Genomic DNA, 13425 nt, shown 5'->3' with positions numbered 1-13425 from the left:
ATTGGTGGCCAAGTGCAGTGGGCAAGAGCAGAGGGAAACGAGGCCATGGAACGGATTGATTTGCTACACCGCTGTTTGCAGGGCCACATGCAGGCCTTTGAGCCTCATCCCTCTTAGTTGGATACTTATCCTGTGATCTGGTAACACTTTACCAAGGACTGATTGCAGGAGAGGGCAGAGGCTCAACTGGGGATGCCAGCTGGGAGAAACTTATGTCACTCCACAGAGTGACTCCAGGTTTGGTTGTGCCAGATCCTGGTTAGTTCTACACCACTTGAGCCATACCTTCTGTGCTGGCTAATTGAAAATAAGCATCTCTCAGATTTGTTTCCCCAGACTGGCTGTGCTTATTTTTTTATTTAAAATTTTATTGTTATTTTAATTAGACACGTTAGAGGTGCACTGCGATAATTCAGTGCATGCAAACAGTGTGTACTGATCAAATCAAATCAGGGTAGTTTTGGTAACCAAATATTATAGTACCTTTGTCAATACTATGTTGATTGTTTATGTGAGAGTTTATTTCTGGTTTGTCTGTTCAGTTCCCTGATTCTATATGTCAACTCTGGTCTATGCTAGTATCACACTGTTTTGATTATTTTGGTTCCATAGTAATTTTTAAGGTAGAATGGACTATCCTTTTGATTCTTTTTCTTTTCCCAAAACTATCTGAGCTATTTAGGGATCTTTGAGATTCCATATGAAGAGTACTAGGGTGATTTTTAATTATTTTCTCCCTTTTTCATTGTTCATTATAAGTTTACAGAAATAAAACTGATTTTTGCAGATTGATCTACATTTTGTCATGCTTGCTAGTCTTACGTTCTGTCACCTGAACTGTATCCCCAGTCTGCCCTCCCTACCTTTTCTTTCTTTTGTTTTAGTTCAGGTAGTCTCATGCTTTGTCCACAGTCTTCCTACATATACCTTTTGCATAACTTGGACCACAGGAACATACTACTGTTATGCCCAAGCCCTAGAAGACCACCAAGAGACCACCGAGAGCCAGACATTCCAAAATGCAAAAGCAAGGCAAGGCTTTATTAGGCGAGCTGCAGCCCGGACCTCGTCCTACACACCGACGCAGCGGAGGTTAGGAGGAAGGTCCTGAGCAAAGTTTTACATGGGTATTTAAAGGGAAAAACCACAAAATTACATAAACCAGGTGCAAGCAGGGTTGGGGTGCGAGGACAAATCTGATTGGCTCGGGGCTAGGGTATTCTGAAATTGATTGATGGACATTCCAGGGCAGTCAACGTTCCCAAACCGGTTTGGCCATCTGGGAAATGGGCTTTATGGCCGGTTGGTTTCGGCACAAACATCCGCACAAACTACTTTATTCCTGGAATCTGTACAATTTCTGGCTAGTTTCACCATAAACAAGTCATTTGCTGGGTTTTACGTATGTGCTGGGTTATTCTTAGCTTATCACAAACAACAAGATGGTTGCAGTTTCAAGATGGAGTTGTCCTAGTCTTTCACTACCATACTTATTAGCTGAGATGGGTCTTGCTAAATTTTGCTTAGGCTAGATTCAAACCACAATCTTTATTATCTCTACCTCCCAAGTAGCGGGAATGACATGCATAAGCCACTGGGCCCAGTTTCATTATTGTGTTAAGTAGTAGTGGAAAAAGTGGGCATCTTTGTCTTGTTCCCAATCTCAAGCAAAAGCTTTCAGTATCTCATCACTGAGTGTAAATATTTTGTATGATTTCATCATATTGAGGAACTTTCTGCTATCCTAATTTACTGGGTTTTTTAAAATCATGGAACAATGTTGAATTTTATATGTACATTTTCTGCATTGCTTGAAATGGTCATATGTTTTTCCTTAGTCTGTTAATACATTACTTGGATTCATTGTGGTATGGTGAGCCATCCATTCATTCCAGAAATAATCCACACTGGGTACAATATTTAGCTCTCCTAATACGATACTAAACTTGATTTGCCAGCATTTTGTTGAGGATTGCTGAATCTATCTGCATCACGGCCATTGTTGGCCTAGTTCTATAGTTTCTTTGTTTGGTTTTGTTATTGGGGTAATGTTGTATTTAGATAATGAATTGGGAAGTATCCTTTCCTCTTAAACTTTACAAAGATTTTGAAAAGAATTATTATTATTCCTTGGTTGATATTACCAGATGATAGAATTTCTCTGGTCCTGGGCTTTGTTTTCTTTGGAGGTTTTGATTATTTATGCAACCTTCTTATTAACTGTGGGTCTACTTAAATTTTGTATATCTTCTTGAGTAAGTTGTAGGGAAATTTTCAATTTCATCTAATTTATCTAATTTGTGTTTGTACAATTTAATTCATAGTATTCTTTTATAACTATTTTTATTTCTGTAAGATTGATAGTAATGACCTGCCTTGCCAACTAGTTACAAAGGTACAAAAATTCTGCAAAGGGAAACTTCTCACAAACTGTGCTGAAATTATTCAGCCATATATAAGTAATGAGAAGTTTTAGTGTAAAAGGTAGACCTTCTAGAAGCAGATATAAAAGAAAACCTTTGGATATAGGATTTGGTGAAGAGCTCTTAACAATTGTTTTCCATTAATTTTGCTTTTGTTTTTTTTTTTAATTCAATTTTATTGACAAGGTGATTACAGAGTGGGTACAGTTATATAATAAGGTAGTGAGTACATTATTGTCATATCTGTTACACCATCCCTCATTTTTCTTTCCCTCCCCTAGTTCAGGTAAGCATATATACAATTTCCAGTGTACCAAAATCATATACAGTGGCTACATGGGGTACGCCAAAGGAAATTCACCTAGTACACTAAACATAACGACAACAATAAAATCCTCCTGTTTCCTTCTCTGGGAGTTCTTGCTTTTGTTTTTGATGGTATGGTGTGTGAAGCTTTGACTCTTGCTCTTGTTAGGCAGATGTTCTACTGCTTGAGCCCCTCTGCCAGCCTCAGTTTGGTGATGATTTCTTAGACATGATACCCAAAGCATGATTCATAAAAGGTAAAACAATTAAATTGAACATCATGAAAAATTATTAAATTTTATTCACAAAAATCCTTGTAAGGAGTGAACATATAAACTATAGCCTGAGAGAAAATATTTCTAAACCACCTATCTGATGAAGAGCTCACATCTGGATTATATAGAAAAAAACTCTCAGATATCAACATTAAAATAGAAAGTCTAATTACAAAGTAGGCAAAAGATACAGAAAGAGCCATTCACCAAAGAGTAGATGTGGCAAGTAAACACATGGGCAGCTTTTGAGAAAATGCAGATTGAGGCCATGATGAGCCATCACCACACACACATAGTCTCATGAAAGTAGTGACAATGCCAAACTTCCTTGAGAAGTCAGAGAAGCAGAGGGTAAAACAGACAATAGTGTGACACTATTTTTAGAGTGTTGTTTGTAGTGATTTCTTTTCTCTTTCATTCTTTTCCTCTCATTTATCCCTAGTTGCCAGTGTTAGTGATTTCATTACTTTTTGTCTTACATTATAAAGGATGGGGAGTCACAGAAATGAGGAGACAAAGGACAAAGGGTGAACCAATGCAACAGTTTGCCACTTTTTTAAAAACTAGTCAACTAGGGGCTGGGAATATGGCCTAGTGGCAAGAGTGCTTGACTCCTATACATGAAGCCTTGGGTTTGATTCCCCCAGCACCATACATATATATAGAAAATGGCCAGAAGTGGTGCTGTGGCTCAAGTGGCAGAGTGCTAGCCTTGAGCAAAGCCAGGGACAGTGCTCAGGCCCTGAGTCCAAGGCCCAGGACTGGCAAAAACAAAACAAAACAAAACAAAAAACTAGTCTACTAATGTATCCAATGCCTAATGTATAAAACTGTAACCTCTCTGTACATCAGTTTGAAAATAAAAATTTAAAAAAAAAAAAAAACACCAAAAAAACTAGTCAACTACCATGTAGTCTACAATGAGAAGATTTATCCATAGAAGTGAAAACTTGTACCACACAGAACTCTGCTCAGGAAGGTTTATGGCAGTGTCTAGAACACCGCTCAAGTAGAACCAGACCCGCACCTATGACGGCAACGGCTACAGGAAGCGGGCCGCGGGCCTGTGTTTCCGCAGCGAGAGTGAGGAGGAGGTGTTGCTTTTGAGCAGTAGTCGCCATCCAGACCGATGGATTGTCCCTGAAGGAAGGCATGGAGCCTGAGGAGGAGCCAGGTGTGGCAGCAATTCGGGAAGTCTGTGAGGAGGCTGGAGTAAAAGGGACATTGGGAAGATTAGTCGGAGTTTTTGAGAACCAGGAGAAGCAGCAGCACAGGACGTTTGTGTACGTGCTCATTGTTACCGAGATGCTTGAAGACTGGGAAGACTCAGTTAACATTGGAAGGAAGCGGGAATGGTTTTAAATAGATGCTGCAGTAAAAGTGCTGCAGTATCACAAACCCGTGCAGGCATCGTACTTTGAGACACTGAGGCAAGGCTACTCCGCCAACAATGGCACCTCAGTGGTGGCCCCCACATACTCAGAGCTTCATTGCAGGCATCAGATGACTGAAGACTTTCTGTCAGAGATGGAAATTGGAAACTAGACTCAAGTGCAGATCTTCCCTTTCACCCTGGCTCTCTCCTCGTCTCTCTTCACAGACCTCCTCTTTCAAAAAGGCATGATGGGCCGCAGAGAGGGGCATATTGATAATGTTGCTGTTTGGTGTTAGGTGATAAGCTTTTCTTCTTTCTCTTGAGGGTGAGGGCTGGGGATGTAATATGTAAGTACTTTAGTGCATGAACTGCCCCTCCCTTTTCTCACGGCTCCTCCCCTCTGAAGAGAGGCAGATGGTTTTCCCTACCCTGGGTTATGAAGTATTCCTGTTGGTCTCATCTCAGCCCTGACCAGACATTTTCTCTGATTTTTAATTTTTTTAATTAAAAGATACCAATGTAAGATGAAATTTTTCAAGAATTTGTTCTACAGTGTGCTGTTCAGTTCAGTAGGTTGGTCACTTACTTGACAGTATACATTTGTCTACACATTATATTCCGGACATATAATATGTAAATAAATGACTTAGAGGAATTTAGCTGTTTAATTTTTCAAGTTTTTTGTTTTGTTTTGTTTATAACTCAGAACATTTCTGGCATGGAGATCTTTCCAGTTAATTTACATGCTTGTTTTTGATGTAGCACTTAAGAAGTTCCCTCGTTTGCTCCTTATTCCCTTGTCACAGACTATAGTTCCATAGAGTACAAGAATCGTTTGGCTAACCCTCAGAATGCTCCCAGGACTCAAGGCCTTCTGCTTTCTAAACTGTGTTTTCATACTAAGAAAGGAACAGGAAGAAACCTATTTTCTTTCCCATTACCAAGCCGGGAGCAAATGGCATCAGCCCAGATCCGGAGAAGCAGTAATAGAAACTGAATTCTGCCCTACGTGTTCACAATAGGGATTGAACTGGATTCTTGTGATTACCGTCTCAAAAACTGGAGCATCAAGCACATTTCTGTCCTGCCTGTTAGAAATCTTGCCCATAATGCTACTTCTTGATGACAACAGCCTCTCGTATCCATGTATGCCTTATACCATGCTGACCTGGATATCAACCGCCCTGTGCTTTGAAGCACCCCTGCCCTATCCATCCCCATGCTGGGGGCCATGTAGAAAATGCTTGTCTCCATAATGTTGCAGCACTGTGGTTCCACTGCAGAGTGTGCACAGAAATGTCCACCTGATCTCCGTTGGGATGTGAAAGGCATCCTTTTGGAGGCTGTGCAGTTGTTTCCTACAGTGGCTACATAATGCTTTGGCTTGCTGCAGTGACGCTGGTTTTGTACTAGCCCTGTTTGCTTGGTTGGGAAGTAAATGGTCTTGATTGGGGAGAGAGGCTAGGAAGGGAGGTGGACCCTGATGGACCCCTGGCTTAGCACAGGAGATTGTCACTCTCAGTAGCATCTCCTTTGTTGAAACGCAGCCAAGATGTGAAGTTAAAATTGTAGTTCCCTTTAAGAATTTTAATAAATGCACAAACTTTGAAAAAAAAGATTTCTCTAGTAGCTCCCTAGATGGGTAATATAATGGCATAGAACTATATAGAGAGCTGGGTGTTGTGATACTTGTAATTCCAACACTCAGGAGGCTGAGGCATGAAGCTAAGGGTTACAAGTTTGGGTTCAACTTAAAGTAAATAGCAAGATTTAAATAAACTAAACTAAATAAACCAAAAAAACCTATACACACAGATTCTACCAACGATAGTTCCATGGCTGAAGTCACATAAAATATACAATTGGAGGAAATACTATATAATTATAGCACCCTATAGCCCAACAATTGTTTTTTGTTTCTTTCTTATTATCTTTATATAGTTATATGGAGGGGTTTCAACTCAACTACAATTTTGTTTTTTGCTCTCATCTCTTTTGGTTGCTTTTTTATTAAGTGGTTGTACAAAGGGTTCCTAGTGTTCATTTATGAGTACGATCCATCTTCATCAGTGTTGCCCCTGGCATCTTTCTCCCTCATCTCTCCTAACCCTGCCTATGCCCTCAATGCTCCAGGTTCCATCTTTCATATAGACATTGAATTGACTGCATCTTCTCACCGTTCCTCTCTCCATTTCCTCATGATCTCATCTCCCTCCCCCCAACACCTCAAGTGAAAGAGGTTTTTAATGCCATGAAGGAAAAGGCATGGTTCTTTGACAGTCTTTGATGGATAATAGTTTATTTTAGATGTTTCTTGGGGTTATATTTTGTAAAAAGAAAGAGATAGTCTTTTTTTTTTTTTTTTTTTTTTGCCAGTCCTGGGCCTTGGACTCAGGGTTTAAGCACTGTCCCTGGCTTCTTTTTGCTCAAGGCTAGCACTCTGCCACTTGAGCCACAGTGCCACTTCTGGCCATTTTCTATATATGTGGTGCTGGGGTATTGAACCCAGGGCTTCATGTATACGAGGGAAGCACCCTTGTCACTACGCCCAGCCTTGCAAGAGTCTTTATCTCTAATCCTGTATAGTGTCTATATGTGAGATTATAAAATCTCTTGGATTTACCTTAGGCATTACCTAGTGGGCCAGATGCCAGTGGCTCATGCATGTAATCCTGGCTACTCAGGAGGCTGAAATCAGAGAATCAAGGCTCCAGACAGCACAAGCAGGAAAGTCTGTGAGACTCTTTTTTTTTTTTTGGCCAGTCCTAGGCCGTGAACTCAGGGCCTGAGCACTATCCCTGGCTTCTTTTTTGCTCAAGGCTAGCACTCTGCCACTTGAGCCACAGCGCCCCTTCTGGCCATTTTCTGTATATGTGGTGCTGAGGAATGGAACCCAGGGCCTCATGTATACGAGGCAAGCATTCTTGCCACTAGGCCATATTCCCAGCCCCTGTGAGACTTTTAACTCCATTTAACCACTACCAAAAAAATATATACTCACTGCCTTACATATGAAACTGCAACCACTCTATACTTTGACAATAAATTAACAAAACCAAAAAAAAAAAAAAAAAGCAACAGTAGTGCTGTGGCTAAAGTGGTAGAGTATTAGCCCTGAACAAAAAAAGCTTAAGGACAGTGCCCAGGCCCTGAATTCAAGCCCCAGAACCTATACTGCCTCTCCCTCCCAAAATCTACTAGGGAGAAGAATTAGGTGATAAAATTGGCCAAATGTTGAGAACTGGTGAGGCTAAATAATGCTATATTTTCTCCCTGTGTACTCATTTGAAGCATTCTATAATAAAAATGTTATAACATAAATAAAATTAAAATGATGGGAATTCCTAGGGCACGTTGGCTGTGTATAATCTTGGAATCAGGGCCTTTGGCTTCTACCTGAAAGCTGGACTTAACCACAGCTGCTGGGCTGGTGATCAAGGCCTTCCCAGACCCCCCTTTTTTGCCTGGGGCTTCTGTCTATATGCAGCTTCAAGTATGAAGCTGCAGTATGGCTAAACTTCCCATCTGTTTGTGGAAGTATCCATTCTCTCCATTTTGTATGGTCATTCATGTCTAGACACCATTTTTCCATCTGTTTGTTCATTTACTTCATTTTCATTTTTAATTTTTAGTTTGTTACATTTTTATTAACATCAATTATGTGCAAAACATGACTTCATTATGACATATCTATATATACTCACAATGCACCTTGATCGGACTCATTCCCTCCATCTCTCTTCTCTTCCCTCCCTGATCCCAAAGCAATATCAACAAGCTTTATTTTTCCATTCTCCATTCTCACACATATGCATAATGTTTTGACCATAGTCATACTCCCTCACTTAACACTGACTGAATATGGGCATCAATGAATAGAACATGGCTACTGCCTTCAAGGAGTTCATAGTCTTTCTGGAGAGAGTTAAAAATGCAATGCACTGAGAGTGTAGATGCATGAAAGATGTCTGCTCAAGCCACTCTCAAGATAAGAGGGAGATAGCTTCCATGCCAGAAGTCTGGCATCAAACAAGGCTGACCCACAGGGATGAATGCCTGTTATGTATCTCCTAGGTCAGTCCAGATATGCCAGGTAATCCTGGACAGTCTGCCTATTTCAAGGCCAGCTGAGTCAAGCCTTCATTTCATCAGCAACAAGTTCCCTTGTTGTCAGGGAACATATGCCCCAGGCTCCAGGGACAAGATCATTTCACCTTGGGAGAACAGTATTCTGCCTCCACGAGAACCAGATGCAAATTAATCTATGTGCACACTTAACTGAAGGCTAGAGCATACAGGATAGATCCATGGAGAAGCCTATGGATTCCATAAATAATACTGAGTGAGATCTTTTTATCCATGTGTGGAAAAAGATGAAGCTGTATTCCTACCTCACACCACACACAGAAAAGAGTCATTTGCAGGTGAATTAAATATTTACAGGTCAAAATGCATTAAAATATAACATAAGGAATATATTTATATCTTTGAGGGAGAAGAGGACATCCTAAGCACACAATGTGTAAACCATATGGGAAAAATTGTATGAAAATGAAGAACTCCCATTTATTAAATGTCACCTTAAAGACAATGACAAGATAAGCCGCAAACTGGTGGAAGATAGTGGTGATATGTATGAGTGACAGACCAACCAGATCAGGGGACAGAGAGAATATACAGGCACCTCCAAATTCAATTTTACATCAACAACATGTTACATATAAACAATTCAGTAGAACAATGGTTAAAACTCATAGATATTTCACATTGAAGAAATTTTAAATGACCCATAAACATAGATGAGATGTTCAACTCATTAGTAATTATCAAAAATTATAACCACAGTAAGATACCCTTTTATACCCATCAGCCTCACAATGGTGCCAGTTCCATGCATTGGCTATGATGTGGAGCAGCAAAGCCTTCATGAGTAGACTAGCTTTGGGAAGCCACCTGGTCCACCCCCAAACCCAGCGATGCCCCCTGACATGTCTGCAGGCTGGAGGGTGAAGTCACACCAGGGGGAATGTGTTCTCCCAAGGCGGGCAAAATTCTAAGCACAAACAACACAAGGCCTATCCATATGTGCTCTTACAAGTTCATGGGTGCGAGAGAGAGGTCAGTAGAGCCATATGTGAAGACTTCTTAGGGCAGCAATGAGAAATCTGTACGTACCATCCTGGAGGAGCTCCCGGCTGGGCACCCAGGCCATGCCAGTGTCCTCAGGACATGGTTGCCTTGCCGCTGCGCCACCCAGAGGCTCCAAGTGGAATAGCTGCAAACACGGGAGGACGTGTCTGGCTCAGGGGGAAGGGCTGTTCAGAAGGCAATAGTCATGGGATGGCTCCATTTTCCTAAGATCACAACCAGACAAGACTCAGCAGACACATGTGAAAACAAAGACAATCTCTGGGATGGTTGACAAAGAGTTTTCCTTGCTGCATATTGCTGAAGTAGAGGAATGGAGGGAGCTGGGCGTGTAGACAGCAAACAGAACACTAAGTGTATGCTGCTTCTCTTAAGTGTACCAACAGGGCCCATGCTTTCAAATGCCATCTCTTCTTGAACGAATATGCTGTATATTTTATTTGAATATACACATAAACACATGTGTAGTTGTTCCTTGGTATACATGATTGATTCCAGAAAAGTCCATTACATCTCCAAGTCTCATATAAAATGCTGTCATTTTGCATTCTACCTATACAGTCTGCTATATACCTTTTTTTTACCTCCTCCCTCATTTCCCCTTCTTCCCTCCCCCTTCCCCTCTCCCAAGAGTTGTGCAGTTGGTATATGGTTTTGTAAGTGTTGATTTTTGAATGGTTTGTCTTTTTGTTCTTTGTCTCTCTTTGGTATTCCCTCTCCCTTCCCCAGTTATAATACCCATATAAACTATATCCATGATACTCGGATTATATACCTTTTTTATTCATTTTTTTGGGTGATGGGGAAGAAATGCAAGACCTTGTGCTTTACACATGGCACACCCTCCACCCTCCAATGTTTTAACTCACCCCTAGAATGCTATTTATAGTGCCTGATACAACATAGATGTGAGGTCCTAGTTGTTACAGTGTATCACTTGGGAGGAGAATTCAAGAAAGGGTCTGGATGCTGTCAGCACCAGCAGTTTGCTTTCAATATTTTCAATCCAAGATAGGTGGCCACAGATGTGGAACCCATGATACAGAGGGTCCATTGTGTGGTTCTTCTAAAAATGTTAACATTTTTAAAAGTCTTCTCTAATTGGCACATTGGTAAGTGGTTTTTAAGTGAATTCGGTTGCAGGGTGCTGGGCCTTTTGCCCTGATGCTGTGTCCACTGGGCTGTGTGGACAGATGAGTGCTACAGGACTCATTGCTGGGGTGGGTTGCTGGTGCATGTGTGCAGGACAGTGTTAGCAAGGATGGTTTGGGGAGCCAGCTCCTGAACCTTCTCTGTCCTCCCACATAAGGAGCATTTTCCCTTACATCAACTGCGTTCCTCTTCTACCATTTTACAGCCAGCCACCTTTCTAGCAGTTGTGTCTTGTTTCAGTGATGCCTGATGGAGCCCTGGACACAGCCACGAGAACTGAGGAGGTGGGCAGCGAGGAAGACCTGTATGAAGAACTGCGTGGTTCTGGACACCACTACAGCCACCCTGGTGGGGGTGGGGAGCAGCTGGCCATCAACGAGGTACCACGGAGGCTGTGTGGGTGGAGGGAGGGGCAGACAGGCCCAGGTGTCAGGGTGACTCAGTAGACCGCAGAGGCGGCGGTCCAGGCACTTGTGTGGCAGGGTTCATCCAGCAAGTTTCAACGGGAGGCTGGCACTCTACAGTGAGGTGTTGAAAGCAGACTGTGGCAAATAGAAGACCTACCCTGTGCCCTCTGGGTATCATAGAGGATGCTGGGCCATCTGACAGGGCACAGCCCCCTGCACAGCTGTCCTGGTGGAGAGGCAGGGCAGGGCTTTCCAGTCACTTCAACCTAGACCTTCCAACAAACCGCTGGAGCACAGGAAGGACCTCCTGCGGAAACCACAGCCCAAGTACTGCTGTTGCTATGACAACTGTGTACCTGTGACCATTTCCCGCTATGTCCTATCTAAGCAAAAGAAATGAGTGATAAGTCTCATCCTTGCAGAACTGGCTCCTATCCCAAGTTCTCCTTTTGCAGGAGAGAATTTTTAAGAGTATTTTTATATTTTTCAGTTGACGTGTGCTTATGTGTATTTATAGGGCACATTTATAGTGTGTGACATTTCAGTAAGGGTGTATAGTGTGCAGCAATCAGATGGTGAGTATTTGGCATGCCTGTCACTTCAGATAGGTACCATTTCTTTGTGTTGATCACATTCAAAGAGCTCTCTGCTAGCCACTTTGAACTGCTCTTAATTGACATCCATGGTGGTTACCCTGCTGAGGCATAGGGCATTAGAAGTGACTCCTGCTGTCCAGCAGCGGCCCTGTATCCACTAACCATACTTTCCTGCTTTCTTGGCCTCTTTTAGTTTGGAAGGGGTGGTAGCACACAATCGTTGCTAGCCAAATGTTCAGCACAAGCAGGTGCCATAGCAACCCCTCACTCCCCTGGCCGGGGGATGCTGGGAAGCATCTAGCTCGTTAGAAACAGGGATGCAGTACATGGACCTTTCCTGCAGTGCAGAGGTGGAGGATGGGTCCGTGTCTGACATCACAGCTTCACTGTAAGCTGAATCCACACATAATGGTTGCACTGTGTCTTGAAGACAGTCTGCTTTCCTCTGTCTTGGGCTCAGCCTTGGCAGGGGGGAGTTTGCGCATCAGAACCTGACATGCTCACAGGGTGAAGAGCACCCAGCCAGTAGCCATCTAGCTTAGCTGTCATGCAGGATGGCCATGACGCTGCTAGCGCCAGTCTGGAATAAGGCTGTGCTCCTTATTCCTGTGTGGGACAGATTCTCAAGAGCTCTCCAATTACCAGAAAAATAATGAAGAAATAGTTACTGAAAGCCCTCTGGGACCTCAGGATCTGGGTATTGCCTGGCTGGCCTTCTACAGTGCATTGATATGGTGTCTACTTTTGGTAGTTGTGTACCTCCTTAGCAATGAAATTTTGTCCTGTTCTGTGTTGCTCCTGGTTCAGAGGTGCTGCGAGTGGGGGGGGGGGGGCGAGGGCGGTGAGCTTCAAGTTCTTGACCCGAGTGGTTCATTCAGAGACTCTTTGGCCAAGAGAAGCCAAGAGCCAGAACTGCTCTGAAATGGATCCATGGACTTCCTTGGGTGTGGAAGTTGCTGGGTCAGCCTTATGGGTAGAGCGCGTGTCCTTCCTGTGCTCTACCACCAGGAGGCGCTGAATTCCCGTGGGGACAGTGAGTCCACTGAGGGCAAAGGCGGCTCCTCACACAGCTGGCACCATTGTATAAGCCACCTATATGCCAGCTACCAGCACAGCTCAATCCTGGTACAGAAAGGCTGAGAAACAGAAATTGAACTGTGAAAGAACCAGGTAGAAGGGCAGGCGAGGTGTGAGGGCTGCCTCTGCAGACCCAGTCCGTTCCATCTCATCATGGGGCACAGGTATACAGAGGATTCACTGGGCACAGCATGTTCTGGGGAACTTGGGAGTGTCTGTTATGATCTGCTCGTAGAGACATTAGATAGACCCTCCTTGCCAGAAAGAGATGACTGTCCAGTGACGGGCCAGTTCCCTGGCCTTCCACCCCCCCATCCCCCACCTCACCCCACCCCCCACTTGTGAACTCAGTGTGACCCAGTGAATGCAGCAACGAGCTTTGCTAGGAGCTAACATGAGTTTTCATACCTGAAGATCATAGAAGCAACAGACGCCAGAAAAACATCCATACTCAGTAATATTTGGCTTACCCTAAAATTCCAGATTCACTTCTTTTGTAAGAATAGATGGATGTCTTTTTCTTTTTTAAATTGTTATTATAAAAGGGATGTACTGAGGGTTGCCATTTTCTAAGTCAGGTAATGAATATATTTTCTGTTTTCCCCTTCCATCCCTGCTCACAGTTGTATAATTCATTTTCAACATAGTGAGATGTCTTGTTCTATG

At 42.9% G+C, this 13425-nt stretch overlaps 1 protein-coding gene and 1 pseudogene across 3 annotated transcripts in view; both read left to right on the top strand.

Annotated features, from left to right (window-relative positions):
• Positions 1-13425, top strand: part of Arhgef4 (Rho guanine nucleotide exchange factor 4) — an 84493-nt gene that overhangs the window by 54145 nt on the left and 16923 nt on the right. For all 3 annotated transcript variants that reach the window (XR_007210818.1, XM_048345686.1, XM_048345685.1), the window contains exon 2: positions 10920-11059. Coding sequence is in view for 2 of the 3 variants with exons in the window: in XM_048345686.1 (XP_048201643.1) it covers positions 10920-11059 (140 nt within the window). In the remaining variant the exon portion in view is untranslated. The remainder of the gene's footprint in view (positions 1-10919; positions 11060-13425) is intronic.
• Positions 3925-4511, top strand: LOC125350081 (annotated as a pseudogene).

The sequence above is a fragment of the Perognathus longimembris genome, chromosome 4 (assembly GCF_023159225.1).
Source record: "Perognathus longimembris pacificus isolate PPM17 chromosome 4, ASM2315922v1, whole genome shotgun sequence".
NCBI lineage: Eukaryota > Metazoa > Chordata > Mammalia > Rodentia > Heteromyidae > Perognathus > Perognathus longimembris.
The sequence above is the reverse complement of the archived record's forward strand: the minus strand, read 5'-3'. Positions and strand labels throughout refer to the sequence as shown.